Source organism: Amphibalanus amphitrite, unplaced genomic scaffold, assembly GCF_019059575.1.
Source record: "Amphibalanus amphitrite isolate SeventyFive unplaced genomic scaffold, NRLGWU_Aamphi_draft 000158F_arrow, whole genome shotgun sequence".
Lineage (NCBI taxonomy): Eukaryota > Metazoa > Arthropoda > Thecostraca > Balanomorpha > Balanidae > Amphibalanus > Amphibalanus amphitrite.
Genome location: NW_024881653.1, coordinates 872,323 through 894,813, shown reverse-complemented (window position 1 = coordinate 894,813; position 22,491 = coordinate 872,323). Strand labels below are relative to the sequence as shown.

The following is a 22,491-nucleotide window of genomic DNA, read 5'->3' as shown; positions in this document are numbered from 1 at the left end:
GGCCCGAGCTGTGTCGACCAGCCGCGCTGTTCCCGTCCGTCAGCCGGCTTCGGCGAACTCCGAGCACATAATCGCCATTTGCCACCCAATCGCCGGTATGAGGGATGCCGCCGCTGCACGCGCGTCATAGGGTGACCGCACCATCAAACAGTAAACACGCCATTCGGGAGCAGCGCTGAATGTGGCGTCAGGCCGGAATGGCCGCAGATGATGGCAGGTCGGGATTATGTCCGACTGTGGGGACCGAGGGCAGACGGCAGTGTTCGGGGCGGAGCGGGCGTCTCCGCTGACCAGCCGACGCCCGCAAACAAGCTGTTCCACTCGACTGGAGTTGACAGCGGCGGACGACGGGCCGTGTTTGCGGCTGAGCTGCGGACAGAGCTGTTAATTTGCTGGCATTTTACGTCACAATAATTACGTGAGTCATTTCGCATACATCGGGAAGGCCGTTTGACCCCTAAAATAATTGAATGTAGAGAGGTTACATTTTAGCCGAAAGTAAGAAGAACGAAAAAATTCCATTTTACAGACACCGTGCAGACACATTTAGGAACTTAACCGAGACAGGAGCTTCAAAAATAGCATGATGGATAAGAAGTAGCATCCAGGATAAGATGAAAAAACAGTGAAACATTCCTAACTTCCGGACAAACCAGCCAGTCACGGCCGCAGCCGCAATATCCTCAGTCAGCGGAGCCCACACCTGCGAGTCTCCCATCTCTCTCCGGGAGGGATCTCACACCTGGTCGGTCTCACCGACAGCCGCGATACTGGCGTTTCCTTGCACGGTCCCGCCCTACCGCCTCCCTGCCAGACGGTCCAAGACTGCCGAGGAGCTACTGTGAAACGACAGCTACCCTCTCCTATCAGAAACATCACCCGACTGCCGCTCTCCTCCAGACGTCAGCTTATCGCCGACGTGAGCTCAAGTGAAACTATCAAAGACATCAGCGCTCCACCCGCCGACCGGTTACCTACTGCTGTGGTCCACTGAACATCAGCTCCATCAATCCATCATCTTCTGAAGCTTCCGACATGAGCCCTACAGTTCTGCTTGCGTTTCTCGTCGCCGCCGTCGCCGGCGCCGATGCCGCGTGTCCACCCGACTGGGTGGAGCTGGACGGCGACTGCTACTGGTGGACCCCCTCCTCCATCAGCGGCTCTCAGCTGTCCGACGCCTGCCGCGCCGTCCTCACCGACGCCGTGCCCGTGTCCGTTCACTCTGCCGCGCAGAACTCCCAGCTGGCTGAGAGTCTGGTGCACGGCTTCCCAGTCTGGCTGGGTCTTTACCGCCCCGACGGCAGCGGCGCCGAGTTCGCATGGACTGACGGCTCGAGGCTCGACTTCCAGTTCTGGGCGGACGGTCAGCCGGCCGGCGACGGAGAGCTGTGTGTCTACATCAACGCCGACCCGCAGACGGGCACCTGGGCCGCCTGCGACTGCCAGCAGTGGATGCTGCCCTACATGTGCCGGCTGCCTGGCGGTGCGGCGAGCAGAGCCTGAGAGGGAAAACACCACCCGGCCGCGCGGGGCTTCCGCGGGGGGGGGGGGGCTGACATTTGAGGAGCGTTCAGAGAGCCGTCACTCGAGGAGGGTTGGGTGCTATTGGTGAGCCGACATTTCGGCAGCGTGTGGTGTTTGAGGACAGGCAAACAGAGCGAGCGGTGTGGAACGCGCTAGCTGATCGCCCTAGAACGCACTACTATGTATTTCAGACCCCATGAGACCCTGTTTTTCGGCGATAATTTCTTCAGTTTTTGTCTAATCGGCTTGAAATTTTGACATCAGACATTTCAGCTCAAGCGCCAATTTTCATCAATATGGTCTCTTAACAAAATGTCAATATTTAGAGCACTTGTCATAGGCCCGTAATGCTAACTAGATTTTGCACCCGGATAGAGGCTCGTTCGCTACCGCAGCGGATTGGATAGGAGCGCTGGCCAATCACGTTGCGCCGGGCCCAACTAAACTCCGCCCACTGGCCATGACCGCGCTGGGTCTATGCCGGATCAGTCGGCGGCAGCACCGCGGAGAGGTCGCACGGGGGCCGCGCACTGGAAACATCCATGGAATCGACAGGAAGTGTCTGAGCGAAAGCTTGCTCTTCATTTGGGGGAGTTGGTAACCGCTTCTCCCTTCTAAGTATATCAACACCGATCCAGCTCAGAATATGAAGAATACTAATAATGAGGATATTTACCTCCCCAGAACCAACTTTAAATAGAGAGCTAAGTCATGCATTATCTGAATATCTGAATGAATGCACATTCTGGCGCCTACCTCATGGTCAGGTCGTGCCACTTTTCTGTCACCTATGACATGCGAAGCCTCTGCACCACCCGAAAATATCGATATGGTTGGCTGCGTCAATCGCTGTTTCTGAAGACGCTGTTATATCTATGCAGTGGCGGCGCCACGAATTTTCGCCAGTGGGGGCAAGCTTGAGACTGACCCGACTGTAGTCTGATAACGCCGATCTGCAAAATCCATGAGCAACTTGTCCCTAGATGTTGTCATTCAAAATTATTTTGGTTTCAGGTTTCATGCATAGGCGTATTGAGTTTAACCATTAACGCTCGGGGGCCCGGAAGGGGAGGGGGGCGTTTTTCGCCTCCCCTGGTGAATATTTGCGATACCTCACGAACGCTTAGGGATAGAAAGACGAAACTTGCTGTACCTTATCCCCCATTAATTTGACATCTTTTGAAGCAAAAAAATTGGAGCTAGCCTCCTTGATAACGTCTCAGGGCCGATTTTTCTAGACTCCTGCACGGCAAACTTCGGCGTCACAGACGTGAACTTCAACCAGCTGCCAAAAATTGAGTTTTAGAGATAAAGACAAATTACGAGCACGGTTGCGTAGCATTTGACCTAGAAAAAAAATACTTAAATAACTTTGGTGACCTGAGGTCAGAGGTCAGGGCAACGACCCCGAGCTGGGGCTTTAGTTTCTTTTTTCGCAAATAACTTCAACAAAAATGGTCCTGGAGCTACGGCAGTGGTACATTCGCATTAGTCTTGTCGAGACGCGTCGAATGACATATATATTGTTTGGAAAAGGTCAAGTTTTATGTTGACCTCATGTAACCTCGAATGACATTTGGTTGATTTTTTACACATGGAAGGTCATTTGTGATGATTTCGTAGCCGCTGATCACGATTCTGGGCCTCTGACATCCATTTTGCTGTAAGCATTCATTTAGAGCCTCAGTATGGCAAAACATGTCTTAATTATTATGCCTGACTTGAATAGTGAAATAGCCTCTAGCAAGGATACTCTCTTGTGACTTTGACCTTGTAGCAGCCTTGTATCGTAAGCTGAAACACAAATAGGGGTCCGCTAAGCTTGACAACATATCAAAACATCTCGGAATTTAGTATACAAGATATAAGAAAAAGTGCAAAGTTTGTGGTCAATTTTGAGCATGATCGTGACCTTGAATTTGAATGTTATGCACATCATCGGAATCCACGGATTCTCTTCTTTTGTTCAACATCCCTTTTAGCCGAATTTATGCACCATGCCGTCCTCTGGAATACGTACTTTGAGACCACTACAAAAATGCCGGTTTTTGCCTTGAATCCAGGGAATCTCTTCTTTTGTTCAACATCCCTTTTAGCCGATTTTATGCACCATGCCGTCCTCTGGAACACGTACTTTGAGACCACTACAAAAATGCCGGTTTTTGCCTTTGACCTTGAATTCTGACCTTGAAAACTGACCTGAGGTCAAAAAGTTTAGGTGCTTTAGAATCCTCTCATAGATACTTTTTGTTTGGTACCATTTTTGTTACCGTAGCTGCCTTATTAACGGAGTTAAACAGGGGGGAGGGGGAGGGCTACCCCCGGGCTGCGGTGGTTAGGATTACCCCCGGGCCCGGCCGAAATAAAACTATAAAGCTAGATTGCGAGACACAAACCTGTGAAAACGTTATGTTGTTCGTTGAGATGTAAAATGGTGTGTTCTTCAAAACTATAGTCAGTACCTATTTCTCCTTTTCCCCGTAGTACGTATATATGTATGTGCGATTCTCTCACATACGATTGATATAGGTACGAGAATAAGCTCCATTAGGGCGACCCACATACAATTCCAGATAACCCGGGATATACATACCTATCACATTTTGTCATACCTCTCTGAGCTCAGTCTCAGTCTAAGGGTTCTCAAAAGAGGGTGATCTCTTCTCTGGCCGACTTTTGATAAACTGCTTCTCAAACTCCTCGAGATCAAGCTCGAGGGCAGCCTTTTGGTGAATGAAAATGAGTAGGAGAATGAGTAGGAGTAGGAGATATGCGACAGACGGTCCGAGAACGAACGTTCTGCTGACGCACTTGATGCGAGGACCGTCAAAAACAGGCGTACTATTATAACCGCCTATAATGAATGTTGCACCGGTCTTCTGTTCCCATATCAGCCAAATTTTGTGGGGGCAAAAATATAGTCTTGCCCCCACGGCTTCCTGCCAGTGGGGGCAGTCTGCCCCCACTGCCCCCACGGTGGCGCCGCCCTTGTATCTATGCAGAAAACAACAGAGTAGGATGATGAGTCGCGAGCACTGCTGCACTTCCGATTGCCTAAGACATGGCTCCACTAGCTGTGTTTGTAATTCGGGAAGCGTAATTCGGTGTTTTAATTATTTGCAGTTCATCACGAAATCGTGGGGTCAAGTCAGTCCGGTGATCTCAATCTAGCCAATTATAAAATGGGTTAGTTGTGAAGGTGTTCATGTTGCACCGCAATCACATGAATCAATCTCGAGCATACGCATAAGCATAATATATTTCATATTGCAGCCACACTACGGTGCTACGGTGTAACTGTTTACCATGTCTTGCAACTTTGACGTAGGCCAACCGACGCCTTGCATCAGTTCACAGTCAATTGACATCGACGATTTTTTTTTATTAATGACGTTCAATCAAGAAAAAATGCAGTCACTAGCCCTGAACTTGGTATTAAAGTAAGTATATCTTTATTGATTGACATGGTGTAGGTTAATTTGCGATAAATCCAAGCTAGTTTTTGCTGTATCGTTATTACTGCAACGGCAACCGCAAGGCAGCTACGTCCGATGCGAGCCGCCCCGGTCCGGCATACGGCCTTGGATCCGGCAGCTACTGCCCCGTCGGCTCCACGCATCCGACTGACCGGCCAAGGTCACCGCTCCGTCCGCCGGGAGGGCGGAGCTTAATGGTCACGTGCCTGTGACGTCACGCCTACGCACGGATAGCCTCTACTCCACTGACGGATTTACGGAGCTGATTTTAACATTACGAGGCAACGACAAGTACCCTAACAATTGATATTTTGTTAAGAGACCATATTAGCGAAAATTGGCGCTTGAGCTGAAATGTGCATTGTGAAAATTTGAAGCAAATTGGACAAATATTAAATAAATTATCGCCAAAAAACAGGGTCTCATGGGGTCTGAAATGCATAGTAGTTCAGATCAGCATGGTAATATCTACTATATTATCATGTTTCAACCCTGACATTGGTGCTGGTACCAAATGCAAACGCCGAGAAGCTCTTGACACTTTTTCTCAATCACTGGGTCGCCTATTCCTTCATAGAGCGAACTGCGAGGCTGGACTGAACCGCTATTTGACAACCGGTTTTGCCCGGAGCACCGACATCCCTGAGGCAGCTTATTGTTCACCGAAGACTGGATCTTTATTATGCTTATTTCCGCCGAAGGAGACTATCCTTTCTTGATTCGTGGGACGCACTGCTACTCCCTAGTATGCGATTGAAATTTCTAGTGACGTAGGTACGCCGACACCTGCCTTGTATCCATCCGAGGCTAAATGATGACCCATATTGCGCATGCCGCGTAAAAGGCCAGGGGCAAAATGGGTATAAAAAGGCATCATATTGTGCTTAGAATGCGTCTCACCGCCTAATAAGAACCAGGATCCTGCTACACAGTCACGAAACAGCCTGGATTAAGAAGACACAACGAATAGAGAAACGAAGAGAAACATTAAGCATGACTCAATTATGACTGGTGGTTATCAGAATAAACCACCTACGAAGTACAAACCAAAGTTGAGCCCATCCTTATCACCCAAACAAGAACGTATCTTTTCGTCATAGAAATCAATGTGACCAAGGAGTCCACCGACAAACTACCAAAATTCATCGTATTTACCATGCCAAACACAACGCAAGGATCTATCGCACGCGGAATAGGTACTTTCAAGCCGCCCTATGTTCCATGCGAGTCGATCTACCCTGTAATGATCAGTATCGTTTCCCTGTGATGCGGCACTTAACCTTCCATCGCTGAGCGACCCTTTGGTCAAACCGCTGAATGGCCGGCCCCTGCAAAGCGCTGGAAGCCAGAAATGACTGAGCCCGCACCGACGGTGTGCGATTATTTTGCACCGGAACACCGGTAATGGCTCTCAGAACGCTTCTGGGCGAATGAAAGCTCTAATAGCGAGGCGAACTTGGCTCTATACCGGCGCATTGAAAGCTAGTAACCTCAAGTATTATGGAGGGTGGTACCGTAAGTGTGGCGAAATGCAGCAGCACTACGCAGCTTTATATCTATATTAAATAAATATTAAAAAGTCGTAAAGCTCGCACAAAATGGCAATATCACCGGGTTAAAGAGGAAGGATCAACTGTGGCAGCCTGACGAAAAGATGCCTTAAAGAAAAAGTGTTCTGATTTGACGGTTATAGCATACCTGCTTGTGCATAACCATAGACCTCTGTGCATCAAATGTCCGCCAATATAAAACGAAACTAATTCAACCGAGAAGATGTGATTTTACAATAAAAACAAATGATGTTTTTGTTATTTGTGACCGTAAGAGCTATAAATTAGGCATTTTGAGCAAACTAAAACAAGGTATCCATGGATACCTAAATAGAAACCACTATGTCATGTCATTTTACAATGCACAGTAATGAAAACAGAGTAAGCAATACAACCAGTATAACGCCTTTTGGGGCGACTAACGGAGCGAGCGAGAGGGTGAGCTTTGCACGTGCGAAATTTCGAGGGGGTACCTCCAGCTGACTTGTGCACGGCACCCTACTAACCGGTCTCTAGCGATGTGCCAAATTTGAGCACAATCGGCCCAGCCGTTCTCGAGATCTGGAAGCGGCACCCTGCACGTGCGCACGTGCAAAATGGGTCCCAACTGGCTTGTGCACGGCACCCTACTAACCGGTCCCTAGCCATGTACCAAATTTGAGCGCAATCGGTCCAGCCGTTCCCGAGATCTGGAAACGACCCCTGCACGTGCGCACGTGCAGCAGCACCCCAACTATGGCACATGTATATGCAGTGCCTAGTGGGTGCCTACCTACATGCAAACTTTCAGCGCAATCGGCCAAGTAGTTACCGAGATATTGCAACAATTACAAAAGTGACACCTCTTCGTTTTGCACGTGGCACGTGCATAAGGGGTCACCCACATGCATCGGGAATAGTCCAATACTTGGTAGAAGGAATGAAGCTACCCTACAAAAATTACCGCGTGTAAATCGGTCAAGTGGTTGCTGAGATATAAGCCTCGCAAAAGCGTGACCACGGCCGGCCGGCCGGCCGGCCGGCCGCTCATACTCAGAAATTTCCGTTAATCTAAGGAAAGACTACGCTCGCTTCGCTCGCTCCGTAATAACGCCAATAAAACCCGATGCATGAACTCAAAGATTGTCCGAAATTATTTTAAAATATTTAAATAATTAAGAAATTATTTAAAAAATATAATAGTAAATATAAAAATCAGTCACACGCCCACGCTATTGGCTCCCAGCAATGCGTCTCAGCCTCATATGTAGCGATAAGGGTTCAACAAATACAATATCGCGATATTGTCGAGCTATCAAAGAACATCACAAGAAGTTGACACGTTGTCACAAACGTGACGTGTTCCCGGCCGCGCCCACGCCGCCCTGTCCTGCACCATTCGGTCCCAGTTGTCGATCCCTGGGCCGGGTCAGGACGGTGCGGGCCGGAACACCGACTCTGGTGGACAGGAGCAGTGGGTGGGCGGCCGGGCGGAGTCTGACGCCGTGTTCAGGAGCCCCGGCACGGCCCAGCCGCTGTCGGTCGGCCCACAACACCTCTCTGCTGAGACTAGGACCGTGTGTCGATAGCCTGCGGCCATTCGCAGCGGTCGGAGATGAGGCGCCGGTCAGAACTGGCTCCAGTCAGCTCACAAACGAGCCGACCAGGCAGAGGGCAGACCGGGGAGGAGGCAACCGACCAGGGAAGGAATCCCAGGCATGGCGGTTGCCATCGCATAGATTATGTGGGTGAATGATCTTCCCGAACAAAAATAAAGGATCAATAATATGAAGAGTTAAAACTGACTAAAATAAAATAGCATCTAGCAGGGACGGCCCCAAGACGACAGTTCTAACACAGTGCCACCGGCCCCGGCATCGAGTCTCTAGCAGCCAGCGCCGTTCGGGAGGTGGCAGAAAAGGCACGCAAATTAAATCCAGACGAATTCAAACGAATTTAATTAAATTAGGCCTGCTAGAACCAAACCGAGCGAAATTAATGTTTGATTAATTTAATTCAGCGCAGAGTATCACACCCCAGAAAACCTAAAACAAACACATTAATCTGGAAAACATTTTGAAGCGTGCTCTTACTGGTTTCAGCAGATTTTCACATGAGCGAAACATCCAGGAGCGAAAATGGCCACAGCGGAGTGCACATACTATATGAGTGGGGTAGCAAACTTCCAGAAGAATGATATGAATGAATACTGGAAGCAAGTCTGTCAGGCTGGCCACAAATGACCTGAACAACTCGATAAATGGTGGCTTCATCGAAGAACTTGGTAACCAATGTTTTCCACAGAACTGCGGAGAATAGTTAAAAGAAACAAGCACAGCTCCTAACTCAAACCATCATAAGATGCGATTTTCAACAGCAGAAACCTAAACTGAGGCCAGTCTTCCTATTTACTCTCAGGTATGTAAATGTCAGAGTCGTACGGAAACAACAAGAGCGCATATCCATTCCAAACCTGAACATCAAACGCCACGCCTTTTACAGGACGCGTTTGAAAAAAAATCGTCGCGAGTGTGTGAAAATTGTTACGGCAGGTCATTTTGCTTTGATGTTAAAGTTAGCTTGATGTTCGCCTCTGGATAAATAAGCTCGCCTTGAGCTTTGGCTGACATTTATCGGTAAAATGATGCGGTTCGGAATAGAGGCGCGTTACGGATGTGGGCGTAAAATGGCGTGCGCACAATGCCTGATATGAATCCGGCTTAAATGGTTGAAACTTTTTGCTACTGTCAACTTCCTCACAGACCGTAAAAATAACCATAAACGCGGGATCGAAGCCTTCCGATTCGAACAAAGGCGGACACAAACCGTCTAACATGAGCCAAATAGCAAGGCGCTGGTTACATTGGGGAGCTGCAGGCGCCGATCAGTGCCTTCATTGCGCCGGCTCTGTTCTGACTATGTCATAATTTAACTTGATCCTGACAAGCCAAAGCTCTTCGACGACTCCGGCAGGACCAGACTCCAAGACTACCGACAACCACACCCAAGAGACTTCCTCGTCTCGACCTCAGGCCCGTCTTTGTTTACGGGCAATGATGAAGCATCTCGAGTGCCTGCCGTCCCCGACTCTGTCAATTACTACGTCCCCGGGCCAATACCACGCGCCCCGGCCCGCCGGAGCGGCCCATGCTCCCGGCGAACGTCAATACTCTCACGAAGCACCGGATAATTTCCGTAATTCAAGCCAGTGTGCTCCAGTATCGGGCTGATAAACCCCACGCAGCCGGGCGGCCGACACGGCGTCACAAAGCGCCGGCGGCGGGCGCACAATGCCGCGGCCGACCCGGCGCGCTGAGACAATCAGACGGCGCGCCGCCACCAGGCGGGCATCAATCCCGTCGGCGGGCGCCATCGGTCAGCCGCCGACGGCTCACCACACCGGGGGCCGCCCGAGCAGGCGCCGAGACCCGCCGACCGGCAGCGCAGGAGCTCAGCGACATACCCGACGGAGGAGGCTACATTTGAACATCATCCTCGGTTTCATGACGATACCTTCACCCACGGATTTACGCTCAGGCACGTAGTGACAGCCCCGTCTGTGGACAGAGCCACGGTTCTCTTTCCGACCGTCGCATCACCGCACCGGTGCGATTACCGATTATCCTGGCTGTGTCGCGAGACACTCTCGTCATCCCGGCTACACGCGGGGGCGGCGGCAAGGGCGGCGGCGAGGGCGGTGGAGCGGCGGCGAGGGCGTCGGCGGGGCCGAGGCCGAGGCCGGTCATGGTCATCCAATTACCGAACTCGGGGAGCGGGGCGGGACTCCCCGCATAGGAACAAGGACGGCCCGATAATCGACAGTAGAGGTGGCAAAAGATGAAAATTTTGGGAACCAGACTCGAACCAGACCCGGCTGGACATTTCTGGAACCAGTCGGACCCGGTCTTAGTTGGAATCGGAACCAGTTGGACCCGTTCCCCAAAAGTCAATTAATACAAACTACTTGAAGGTATCATTAGTTGCATCATGTAAAACAGCTTATTTCCCACTGGGAATACTCATGAGCTACTGTATGCAAAGAAACATTCACTTCATTCACTTTATATTTTGCAATAATGTGTAGTGTGCAAGATGTATAGTTTATGGTAGGACCCGGTTGAACCCGTCAGAAAATTTCAAGGACCCGGTCTGGACCCATATGGGTCCAGACTGGTTCTTTGGACCTCGGGTCCACATTTTGCCACCTCTAATCGACAGATCCGCCAGCTCCCACCTCGTCGGCTATTTTGCGCTGCAGACGCAAACTACGCGTGCACCGAGCCGACGCTCCGAGAGCGTTCCGAAAAACGACGGGTCGATTCGGACGACCTGGTGAGCCGCTGAAATTACGATCGAGATAGTTTGGATAGTTTCTGAGAGCTGTCTCATATCGGAGAAGTACATATTTGCATTCTTTGCAGAATACGGAACGTAGTCCGTCGCAACAGTGATCAGAGTTCATCAGCGTCCGGATGTGCAGATATGAACGAAGACGAGAAATGTGATAAAAAGATAATGAAAACGATCGGTTTCGGGATAACGACCGATGTAAGAGACAATCGTTAACGAAAATACGCAAAAAACACCTCTTTTGGACGAAATCATAGCAGCTTTTGGATATCCTAACCATAGTCGTCCTTATTGATTGTCTTAAAGACAATCAACGCCATCTCCCAGCATAAGGTCTATCTTCGAACGGTAGGTAACTGCAGCATCATTTAAAACGGTGTTATGGCTAATGAACCATTAATCCTCATCTCTCATCCGAAAAAAGAGCCCAACTTTTTTTAACTTATCTTCCATTTACACCAGTTTCTTCCGTAGACCACCATTTAGAAGGAGGGAAGTTATCCACCCGATCAGTGAAACATCGTATGAAACTTCCGCTTACGGAGTAATTGAGCGGAGAACTTGCTTTAAATGCCGAACAAGGCAGGGCTAAAAAAAACATCTGCGAATATTTACGGCAAAGTGAATCACGGGCGTGATAACAATGTTGTAACCTAAACGTGAGGTGGTTTTGATGCCTCATGGTACGGTCCAGATCAAACAAGGCCAGGCTGCGGTAGGCTGAAAATGCTTGGGTTGTCGAATAAACCGTGTCACACTCCAATACCCCGAACATTAACGATGCGGATTGCTACTGATTGCGTTGAGCGGATGCGGAACATCTGCCATACGAGTGGTAAATAGATGTGGATGCAGTGCTGAAAGCACACACACCCAGCTTCTTGAACAGTCCAAGACTGATTCCAAAAGCCATTACTTGCACTTTATCACACGAGGCGCACCGATAACCTGCACCGTCCGTAAAGGTCCGACGGGAGCGCGACTACAGCGCCCCATCCGCACGTTCACGCCCCCTAGCTACAGCGCTGGCAGCACCCCTGGCGGCCGGCGGCGGAACCAGTACTCACTGATGGCTTTGCCGTCCTTCCAGTGGGTGACTTTGAGGGTGACGGGGCCGTCGGTGGTCACCTTCTTCACGTCGGACTTGAGGGCCTGCCGCAGCACACGTGCCGCGATGGCAGAGTACTGCAGGTAGCTGGAAAAGTGAGGGTAATGTGAGCAATGTGGGGAGAAACTGCAGGACCTCAGCAGACTGTACTAAACGTTGCTTTAAATAAGGCAGAGCACCAAGGGTCAGAGGATAAAAGAAGGAACATCCTAAATAGGCAGAAGAGTTCCCAAAGGAACTGCTGGTTTCTTTCATTAAATAGGTACACATAGTCACAACTGTTATGAGAAGAGGGCATTTCAGCAGCATGTCCTGAAGCCTGGATTTGGCTGAGATTTTGCAGGGGAAGGGAAGAGGAGTTTATAGGTATGCAATTAATTCTTCTAGAAGGCTGAAAGGGAGGCTGTGTCTACTGTCTACAGACATTTGAGCTGCCAAGTGCCAAACGAAGTGAGGGTATAATAACCATGTTACATTGAAGCATCAAAGCAGCTTTGAAGAACTGGCGTGCCTTGTGCTTCCAAGTTCCTCTTCTCCCTCCCTACGCCCGTCCTGTAAGGCTGGGAAGTGGAAGAACCCCACAAGGTGAGCAAACAAGGTGAGTAAGCTTAAGCTCATACAAGTTTCCTTTCATGTAGGTAGGCAGTGTACACACATGCATAAATTGTAATCTCTAGGTTGGGTGCCTACTTTATAGTTTAACTTCTGGAAACCAGCACAGCCCAGCTAGTATCTGAAAACCAAGGTTAATGGCTGGCAAAATGTGCAATAGGATTATTACTCTGCAACTATTCATTAAAACATCCCCTCTAAATGTGAATGCCTTAAAAACGGTTGGTTTGGGTTAAGCACCACATCCAGTGCAGTCGGGGAAACTATGGTAAAATCTGCTATTTTTAGCAGTCTGCTATTTTTAGCAGAAATCTGCTAAAAATGGGTACGCATGTGACGTCATCGTACCCAAATATAGCAGATTTGGGTACGGCCCCATACAAAGGCAGATCTGCACCCTAATTGAAGCAAATGCGCATCAAATGCCTGGCAGATTCATTATTAGAATAGTGCTGAGAATGTCCTCTGATATTTTTGTTCAGATCCGACTATTTTCAAATAATGAATTTGAAAATAGTCTGATCTGAACAAAAATAGCAGAGATCACTCTCAGCACTATTCTCATCATGAATCTGCCAGGCATTTGATGCGCATTTGCTTCAATTAGGGTGCAGATCTGCTTTTGTATGGGGCCGTACCCAAATCTGCTATATTTGGGTACGATGACGTCACATGCGTACCCATTTTTAGCAGATTTCTGCTAAAAATAGCAGACTGCTAAAAATAGCAGATTTTACCATAGTTTCCCCGACTGAGTGGACCAAGGTGCTAACCGGAACTCTCACGCTGTTCCAAGCGGTCAGGTAGCGGCAATGCCACGTGCATTGCCCGGGAATCGAGCCCGGATGGCCGAATCTCGAGGCAAGTATCTTACCCCTAGACCGGAATGCTCCCCAATGCCTTAAAAACAATTATCAACCAAACTCATTAACCTGAAATGAAATCAAAAAGCAAATACAGGGACCTAGGGATGCTATGCTATTAAAAACAGTAAAATGACTATTTGCGTCGTTGGAGCCAATTGATACAACAATTCAAAATTGAATTTACTTACTTCAGACCAGCTTGCCTCCAGTAAGTCATTTTATTTATTTATTGGGACGGGCGCACAAAAACAACGACGAGAGACAGCGGCGAGGAAAGAAAATCGTGAAGAGTGCACGCATCAGAGTGAGAGGCCCTCCTAAAAAAGAAGAACTTACCAAAATTTCTCTATCACCTAATACCAAGATGCTATTTATCACATTTATGGGTTTTAGCTGCTGGTAGTAAAAATGTAATTTGTTTCAAGATAAATAATGCCGTTGATTGAATATCTTTTGGGACGTATATTTTTCTGTAAAAGCCTGAGAGAAAAATTAAAACGTTTTATTTTAAATCTTGATTCGTAAAGAACGCGTCGTTTATGTCTCATAATTCACATGCGCTTTCATTGCGAGCATATTCGTTTTAAAACTCTGGGAATGTCAATGTAGTATAATGAGCTGCTTTGGTACAATTTGTTTTAAAATGGTGTTGCCCTGAAAACAAGAAATAAATGTATTTTGATTTGTTCTGCACATCGTCTTTCCATGGAGCAATAACACTTTCACCGTTTCTCCCGATTTCGTGGCTGACTGTCGTGACTCATGCCTTGCCTCAGCCTGAGCCGGTGACCCGTTTCAGTTTCAGTTTCCTGTCGGCTTTCTTTGAACCGTCAGCTAGTTGTTGGACCCTGAAGAATTGCTTGTTGAAACCGTGATTAAATCTGACTGAAATATTTTACAATAATTGGGTGTCATTAATAGATTTCTGACCAGCTCAAGCTATTGCAATTGTGATCACTGGGTTGGACAACCAATCAATCTCAAAGGTTGTCTGGGTGGCTGCATCATTCGCCATATGGGCTCATATTTTGACATTGTTACCTGCAGGAAATGTTTTTTTTGTCAGCCTGTCAAACTTTCCATTCACTGCATCTTACCATTGAATCTCGGTAAATGTCAAGTTTAAGTCCTAAGAAGAGTTCATTGATAAATTTTTCATATTTATACATTATTTGACATCCTGAATCCAAAAATGATACTCATATGTCTCGCAAATAAAAGAAAAAACATAATCAAACCTGACCTAACCCCTACTTACCTATAACCTACCAACCTACAACCTACAAACCTACCCTAACCTAACCTAACCTACAAACCTACCTACCTACAACCTAAAACCTACAAACCTACAACCTAACCTAACCTAAAACCTAAAATTTTTGCTGTTTCATATTCGTATCAAAAGCGCCACAATTGTAGTTAGGACCTAAACTTGACATATACCTGAATCTCTTACTTCAAACAAAAACAACATATGTTCAAACTTCAAAATCTTGCATTGGAACTCGGCCATCACTCATGATGCTCACTTTATTGATGAGTGGTCTTCTGATGTTGCTGATTAATTAGATAACAATGTTATAATAATTTGCTTTATGACACCGTAGCCTAGGTACCTATTGCATTAACCATGTCTCTTCATTTTCAGCTCTCTCAAAGCGTGTGCTGCAGAAGACTTTTACTTTGACTTTAGTACCTAACATCTGGAAAAGGTCATTTTCTTCTGCACCTGCCTTAAGTTATCCTTTGGCTCCTGGCTGGGGTAGCAAGCAAGCTGCAAAGAAACCAAAGAAAAAGTATCCTAACCTTTACATCATGGATGCCAAAAGTGAAGAAATTCTGGCTCCTTTGAGAGCTGCTGTTAAGGAGCAGGTGAGATATATGGGCTCATGGACTGCTATATTACAAATTCAATGTATTTATATATTTTTTACACTTTGCATCAAAAGCAATGCCAAGGTCAGTGTAAGAAATGACTGCCATGGTCTTGTGCACTTAGTGAGCAAATTGTTTGCTAAAACCCCAAATTTTCCTCAAGAATGAAGTCATTGAGATAGCTGGAATGATGAAATGAGCATAAATCTAAAAGTTTATTCCTGGGTGAGTTGTGTTTCTCACAAACCCAGATCAAAGCTTTGCTGGCCCACTTTTGCCTAATGATATCATTTAGAGTGCATCATTTTGCATCATTTTGATGATTATTGTTTTCATAGGTCTACCTGCTGCATTGATGAACTGTGTCTCCCCTTGTATCAGGGTGATCTTGTAAGATCACTTAAGGCTGATGGAGCATCAGAGATTGACGTCAAAAAGGCTGTCAATGAACTCAAGGCAAGAAAAAAGCTATTAGAAGATAAAGAATTGGCACTTGCTCCCTCAGAATCAAGTTTTGACAGGACCAAGATGGAAGATCTCTTGAAGAGAAGGTTCTTCTATGACCATTCCTTTGCTATTTATGGAGGCAAGTTACCTAGACATTATTGTAGATCTGTAATCCTTACTAGTTCAAAGATTCATGTTTAGAAAGAAATTCAAAAGTAGATTGATTTCAGAAGTTTCTAAATCAGGTGGCATTGCTTATAATTTGTTTTTGTCAGATTAAATGTAGCATAAGTATTAGTTTCAAACTCAATGCAACAGGTGCTGGTTGTTAAGATCATTACAATTTTCAGGTGTTACTGGTCAGTTTGACTTTGGGCCAATGGGATGTGCACTGAAGTCCAACATTATTTCTGAATGGAGAAACTTCTTTGTGCTGGAGGAACAGATGCTTGAAGTTGACTGCACTGTTCTTACTCCTGAGAATGTCCTCAAGTGAGTACCATTCTACTTTTGCAGGTATGTTTTCACTATGTCTTCTCACCTTCGTTACAGTGCTTCCCATTACTCCCTCCCTCTCTCATATAATGTCAGGTGTTTTTTTTTTCAATCAGAACGTCAGGTCAGGTCGGGCAATTTCAGCTCAACCAGCGCCGTGGCAGTCGTCCGATCACAATGTTTTAAGGTAGGGAAGGAGGTCGTGGAAGTGTTGCCCACTGACTCGGTCCTTGGACCCGTAGTAATTAATGGCAAGCGGCGATTGGGGCTCGTCAAAATACATAAAAAGGTATCTGACCCATATTTTACTAGTCAGTTCTGGTTATCAGAAGTGATTCCCGAATTTAGCGTATATGTACAAACTTGCTCGTGTTTCATGATCTAATAGAGCTACAACATCGCGGAAGAAGGCCTAACCAGAGATGTCTACATCTTCAGGGCCTCTGGGCACGTGGAGCGTTTTGCCGACTTCATGGTGAAGGACCTGAAGAACGGCGAGTGCTTCCGGCTGGACCACCTCATCAAGGCCTTCCTGGAGAAGCTGGCCGCCGACAAGAAGACGAATGAGGCAACCCGCCAGGAGTGTCTCACCACCGTGGCCAGGGTGAGGGTTGGGTGTCGAGACTCGAGAGTCATATCGTTTGACCCAGGAAACCTGCTCATTAAGCTAATGCGAACAAAAACTGGTCAGCTGGCTGGATGGTCGGTCATTATTCTTTATTGTTCATATGATGCGGCTTAAAACATCGCAGCTGGTAGGACGCCAATCAAAATACGACCCTGTTAGACTTTTGTGGAGCATCTTATCGCGTACAAAAAGGGGTGCGAAGGGCGACACTTCTAGGTTCCTCAGTTATTTCAGAAGCGGGGTTGTCTGTATGCTCAATGCTGAGCTTATTGTTGATCAAAACACGGTTTTGGTCATCGCTATATATGGACGTATTGGTAAGCTGAGGTCTAAACCATTTCTCCATGAACCGTGGTTTGACACTCGCCGCTCCTGTCACACAGCTGGACGGTATGACCCGAGAAGAGATGAACGCCATCATGCGCAAGTACGAAATGAAGTCGCCCATCACCGGCAACGATCTGTCTGACGCCATGGAGTTCAACCTCATGTTCAGCACGTCCATCGGACCCACCGGCCTGCTCAAGGGGTAGGTCACGCCGCTGCTGCTTACCGTTGCTATGACTGTCAGTTTCTCTGTTGACTGTTACAAATACGCTAAAGTGAAATAGATAGCATGTTGACTGCTGGATATTTATCACGATCATGTGGTGGTCTAATTTTGATTATGGAAGTCTCAACATATTTGCTCTAAGAGACATGTCCGGTCCGCGATGTGCGCAAAATGACCTCGTAGTCGGCGCGCCCCTATTACCACCCCCAACAAACAGACAAACAAGACATGTCCGCTCTGTCCGCTCAGATACCTTCGTCCGGAGACTGCGCAGGGTATGTTCGTCAACTTCAAACGGCTGCTCGAGTTCAACTCTGGGCGACTGCCGTTCGCCGCCGCTCAGATCGGTAACGCGTTCCGGAACGAGATCTCGCCCCGCAGCGGGCTGATCCGAGTCAGGTGGGTGTATTGATCCATTTACTTGCACAATGGAACGACACTAACGTGCCGGCGTTTTCATGTTCTGTCTTGCGCTGAGTCTGTTCATAGGGAAAAATGCTGCGGTGTATGCATCTTCCATTTTGCCAGTCTCGGCGCTCCTTATTTCGTCTTTGAATCTCGGTGACACTCGTCTAACATTATGTTTTAGTTGCCACTGCAGTGTATCCCAGTGTCACCTACTCACTCTGACTGTGCGTTTCGCAGAGAGTTCACCATGGCCGAGATCGAGCACTTTTGCGACCCGGACGAGAAGGACCACCCGCGGTTCGCGTCCGTCAAGGACCAGACGCTGGTGCTGTTCTCGGCCTGTAACCAGATGGACGGAGTGGCCGCGCAGACCACCACCATCGGGGAGGCCGTCGCAAAGGTGGGATTCGTGCAATGGACAGGCGGGTGAAGGAGAGAAGTGTAAGCTCCGTGGATGTGTGTGGTATCAGTCAATGGGTTGAAAGAGGCGGCGGTCAATATTGCGAAGTGGCGGTGACCGTTGCTAGATATGAAAGAGTCGAAGGAATGTCCTTTTATTATTTCTTGAATTATTTGGAAATTATACACTAAGATATCAGCATCACATGTTCTGGACTCTCGACCGATGCCCTTTGGCATTTACGCGAGGCCCGACGTACTGACACTATGCTGACCCGCCCCGCTGACCCGCCGCTCTCAGAAACTGGTGGCCAACGAGACTCTGGGCTACTTCATGGCGCGCATCCAGCAATTCCTGCTGCGGATCGGCGTGGACAAGGCGCGGCTGCGCTTCCGTCAGCATATGTCCAACGAGATGGCCCACTACGCGTGTGACTGCTGGGACGCAGAGATACTCACCTCATACGTGAGTACTCGCTTGGACCAATAGGGCCGTAGTCGTATGCGGGGTCCTTTAATAGTCTGATAATTTGGAGAATCAGTGTTGTGTTTTGGATCTTACTTCAGTTGTGGCCTCGGTGGAGAGATTGTTGATACATGACCCATGGAAATCTAGTCTTGTTTTTTTTTTTGTATGCTTTTCGTGGCATTGACCGGTTGATACCTCTTGCTTCATTTATGCAAATCGCGTATTCAATCTGATCTGTGCTGCAAATGTAGCCCCCATCGCGCATTTGTCTTGTTTTAGTTTCCATTTCATCGCTCTGCTGGGATGACTCGGGTGTTATTTCACAAGCTTTGCACACATTAGCTACACCAGCTTAAGGATGTCTAACTAAGCTTCCCCGACTCGTTCTCAGGGCTGGGTGGAGTGCGTCGGATGCGCCGACCGATCGGCGTACGACCTCACCCAGCACACCAAGGCCACCGGCGTCAAACTGGTGGCAGAAAAGAAACTGCCCGCCCCCAAAACCGTCGATGTTGTCGGTGAGTGGGAAAGGGATGAGAGAAAGGGAAAGAGGAGAGACAGAATGGACAACTCGACCTGAGGTATTGGGGCAAGATTGATTCTTATGTTGGTAAATTTACACATAGCAAAACGGATCCAATGAGACATCACGTTATTGCTTGTGTGTAGGATCTGGATTGTATACATGCACGATGTTTTGCTTTGTTGTTCGTCATTAACTTTTGTCTTCTCTCGCAGAGCCTGTGATAGTGAAGGGTGTGCTGGGGAAGCAGTTCAAGAAGGACGCCAAAAAGGTGACGGACGCGCTGACGGCCCTGTCACCCGAGCAGCTCACGGAGATGGAGAACAAGCTGAACGAGGCTGGGTACGTGACGAAGGGCGATGCACTGCTGTACCTTGCTATCCTTTCGTAGTTGACAAACTTGGTATTGAAGTGGTTTCATCCTTAAAGGGACCCTCCCACCCTCAAAAAAGTTAATGAATTGGCACGAAAGTGATGTCGCTCGGTTCAGAAAGAGCGAAAACGAATATCTACCAAATTTCATCGAAAAATATTCACCGGTTTTCAAGATATTAGACTTTTACTTTTGTTTACTTTTTGGGATCTCCGCTGTTCCTAGCGACTTTATTTGAAAGTGCGGCATTTGTTGCGCGCAAAGCAGCATATACCACCGCGTGCTACCAAACGTTTTAGTAAAAGATTTAAAAATCGTTAGATCTCCGCTGACGTCACAAATTCTAAGGGGGCATACCAATGCACTAGCCCCTTAGAATCCGAAAACTGCAAGTTTGAAATTCCATATCTCCGAATTAAAGCATTTGTCGATGTTGTGAGTGCCCAAACCGGTATTTGCAGGCCATGGCCACCAATTTGGCTATCTCAACTCAAAACTAATGTTAAGGTGGGAGTGTCCCTTTAAATATTTATAATTCACTCCTGTTGTCTTTTGTAAGGTTGTTCTTCTGTCATTCGTAGCGCACTAGTCAGTAGCGGCGAAACACCTTCAATTAAGGGGGGGGCACTGCCGAATTTTGGTCCCATTCTTTCCATGCAACGCCCATAGGGCTAATGTTAAAATGCAAAAATCAAAGGGGGGCACGGTGCCCCGGTGCCCTCCCCGTTCCGCCGCCTATGACACTAGTATGTATGATGCATAGACGAAGTAGGAAATCGTATAAAACAGAAGGGAGTTTTTACCTTGTTCTGTGGTAGCAGCTTGTACGCATTATTTTATCTCCATTCTGCAATATTAGCTGACGGTTCCGCCCTCCTTCCCCCCAGCACCTACCAGCTGACGGCGGCGGACGGCAGCTCGTTCGCCATCTCCAAGGACGTGGTGTCGGTGAAGCGGCACCAGAAGACGGTGCACGTGGAGGAGGTGGTGCCCAGTGTGATCGAGCCCTCGTTCGGCGTCGGTCGTGTCATGTACGCCCTCCTGGAGCACAGCTTCCGCGTCCGAGAGGATGATGACCAGCGAACGGTGAGTTAGAGAATTGAGGCTGCGTGACTAAGACATAAATTAGCGGAGAGAAGGCTGACGGCGGCGTTGGATTAATAAGGGTACCCATTGAGTGTGACTAACGATGAGTTTGGTTAGCGTGAAGCATAATACCTACAATCAGTATGAGTGAGTGACATCAGTTGTGAGAAGAAAAGATAAGCTTGACTATTTTTAATGCAGTTTCGACGATTATTTCATCACCAACCGCTCATCAGTCATTTTGCGAGTCTTAGTTACATTGTCGTGATCATTTTACCGCTATCTTTTACCATCGCTCGGTCACTATACGCGAATTGTGCTCTATATTGTACGACTGTCCATGTTCGCCGGCAGTTCTTCTCGCTGCCACCGGTCGTAGCTCCGCTCAAGTGCTCCGTCCTGCCTCTCAGCGGAAACTCCGAGTTTGAGCCGTTCGTTACGCAGCTGTGTAAGTAATGCTGGTTTCTGGTCAGCAGCTGGGTATATGTGCTGCTAGTGTATAGCGCTAGCACGGGCTGGCTGTCACTTACGGCTGTTTGAGGCGTGTGGGGCATACGGGCACACCTTTTCTGGCGGTAAATGGATTAGCAGATGAGTGTTGCATCATGTTGTATGTCAAGAATACCGCCTTTTCAAGCGCCATCGGTCAATTACTGAAGGCACTTTTGAAATGTTGTTACTTCCGCTCAGTAGCTACCCGTCTGATAACGACATGCTATTTCATTATCCTAGCAACACTCCCACACTCTTCACCTGCGTACAGCTGGACATGCCTGCCTATGCGGGCTTCTCTCAGACTGTTCCTCGGGCCGCTGAACCATGATTGCATGTAAGATGCTGTGCGTTCCCCACTGACAATCTCATCTCCCTGCAGCCCGTGAGCTGACGACCGCCGGCGTCTCGTGCAAGGTGGACAGTGCCAGCGGCAGCATCGGTAAACGGTACGCGCGAACGGACGAGATCGCCATTCCTTTCGGCGTGACCGTCGACTTCGACACGCTGAAGGAGCCGCACACGGTGACACTGCGCGAGCGCGACTCGCGCGGCCAGGTCCGGCTGCCGGTGAGTAGCGGGGAGGGAGAGGTGGTGGGAGGGAGGAGAGGTGTTTAGAGTGGAAAAGGATGGTGGAAAGGGGGAAACGGTAATGCGAAGCTAAAGAAGATGCTGGGGTTCGAGATGTGTTTGTCGGAGAAATAACTGTCAGTTGCATAAGACGTATTTTGAGGATGTTGCACACGTTTCCGTCATCGGCAAGCCAATTACCATAAGGTTATGAATTATTAGGGTTGCAAGACCAGAGCTTGCACCAATCAAACACCATCCTACTAGGCTCTCAGTAGCAGTCTGTATGAGACGGCAGTTTCACGTACGCGCACTGTTGTGCGTCCTTTCTCCTTGTCACCTCGCCATTTTGCGCTCCAACTACCAGAAGTGACGTTCCTTCTCTCCCTTCGACAGCTCTCGGACGTCGCTCCGCTGGTGTCGAATCTCTCGCGCGGCCTAACCACCTGGGCCGAGGTGGAAGCGAAGTACCCGCGCTTCGAGCAGCAGGAGACCACCAAGGCCGGCGGCGACAGCTGATGGGCGCCCGGGTGCACCAGCGCGCACCAAAGACGACCGGTATTCCGCGACCGGAGGTGACGGAATAGTGCGGCGGGAGGTATTTAATGCGGAACGAGACGGTAATGTTATTGTTCAGGAACCGGGTTATCGCAGATGAATTGCTATTCCTTTTTTGATATGGAACAATACATAGATGTGGCGACGGAA

General features: G+C 48.2%; 1 protein-coding gene and 1 long non-coding RNA gene across 11 annotated transcripts in view; one reads left to right on the top strand and one right to left on the bottom strand.

Moving 5' to 3' along the window:
- Positions 1 to 13,780, bottom strand: part of LOC122383236 — a 20,571-nt gene extending 6,791 nt beyond the window's left edge. For both annotated transcript variants that reach the window (XR_006256804.1, XR_006256803.1), the window contains exons 1-2: positions 13,654 to 13,780; positions 11,947 to 12,074 (exon numbers count right to left, since the gene is read on the bottom strand). This is a non-coding gene — a long non-coding RNA (uncharacterized LOC122383236). The remainder of the gene's footprint in view (positions 1 to 11,946; positions 12,075 to 13,653) is intronic.
- On the top strand, positions 13,755 to 22,491 carry LOC122383234 (glycine--tRNA ligase-like). Of its 9 annotated transcripts, none has more exons than XM_043369461.1 (15): positions 13,755 to 13,769; positions 15,114 to 15,337; positions 15,722 to 15,926; positions 16,138 to 16,279; positions 16,721 to 16,886; positions 17,294 to 17,439; positions 17,713 to 17,862; positions 18,109 to 18,271; positions 18,572 to 18,736; positions 19,131 to 19,257; positions 19,478 to 19,604; positions 20,523 to 20,721; positions 21,076 to 21,169; positions 21,596 to 21,783; positions 22,180 to 22,491. In XM_043369461.1, the coding sequence occupies exons 2-15, from the start codon at positions 15,281 to 15,283 to the stop codon at positions 22,300 to 22,302; spliced, it is 2,052 nt and encodes a 683-aa protein (XP_043225396.1). In that variant the 5' UTR covers positions 13,755 to 13,769; positions 15,114 to 15,280; the 3' UTR covers positions 22,303 to 22,491. The 9 variants fall into 9 exon arrangements, with proteins under 9 accessions (XP_043225396.1, XP_043225390.1, XP_043225395.1 ...); XM_043369455.1 differs by lacking the exon at positions 13,755 to 13,769 and adding an exon at positions 14,003 to 14,070; XM_043369460.1 differs by lacking the exon at positions 13,755 to 13,769 and adding an exon at positions 14,030 to 14,064.

Excerpts from the sequence above, each read along its gene's own strand:
- LOC122383234 (XM_043369456.1), top strand. Across the intron at positions 16,280-16,720 it reads ACTCCTGAGAATGTCCTCAA|GGCCTCTGGGCACGTGGAGC; the intron begins GTGAGTACCATT and ends CTACATCTTCAG. Across the intron at positions 17,440-17,712 it reads CCCACCGGCCTGCTCAAGGG|ATACCTTCGTCCGGAGACTG; the intron begins GTAGGTCACGCC and ends CTGTCCGCTCAG.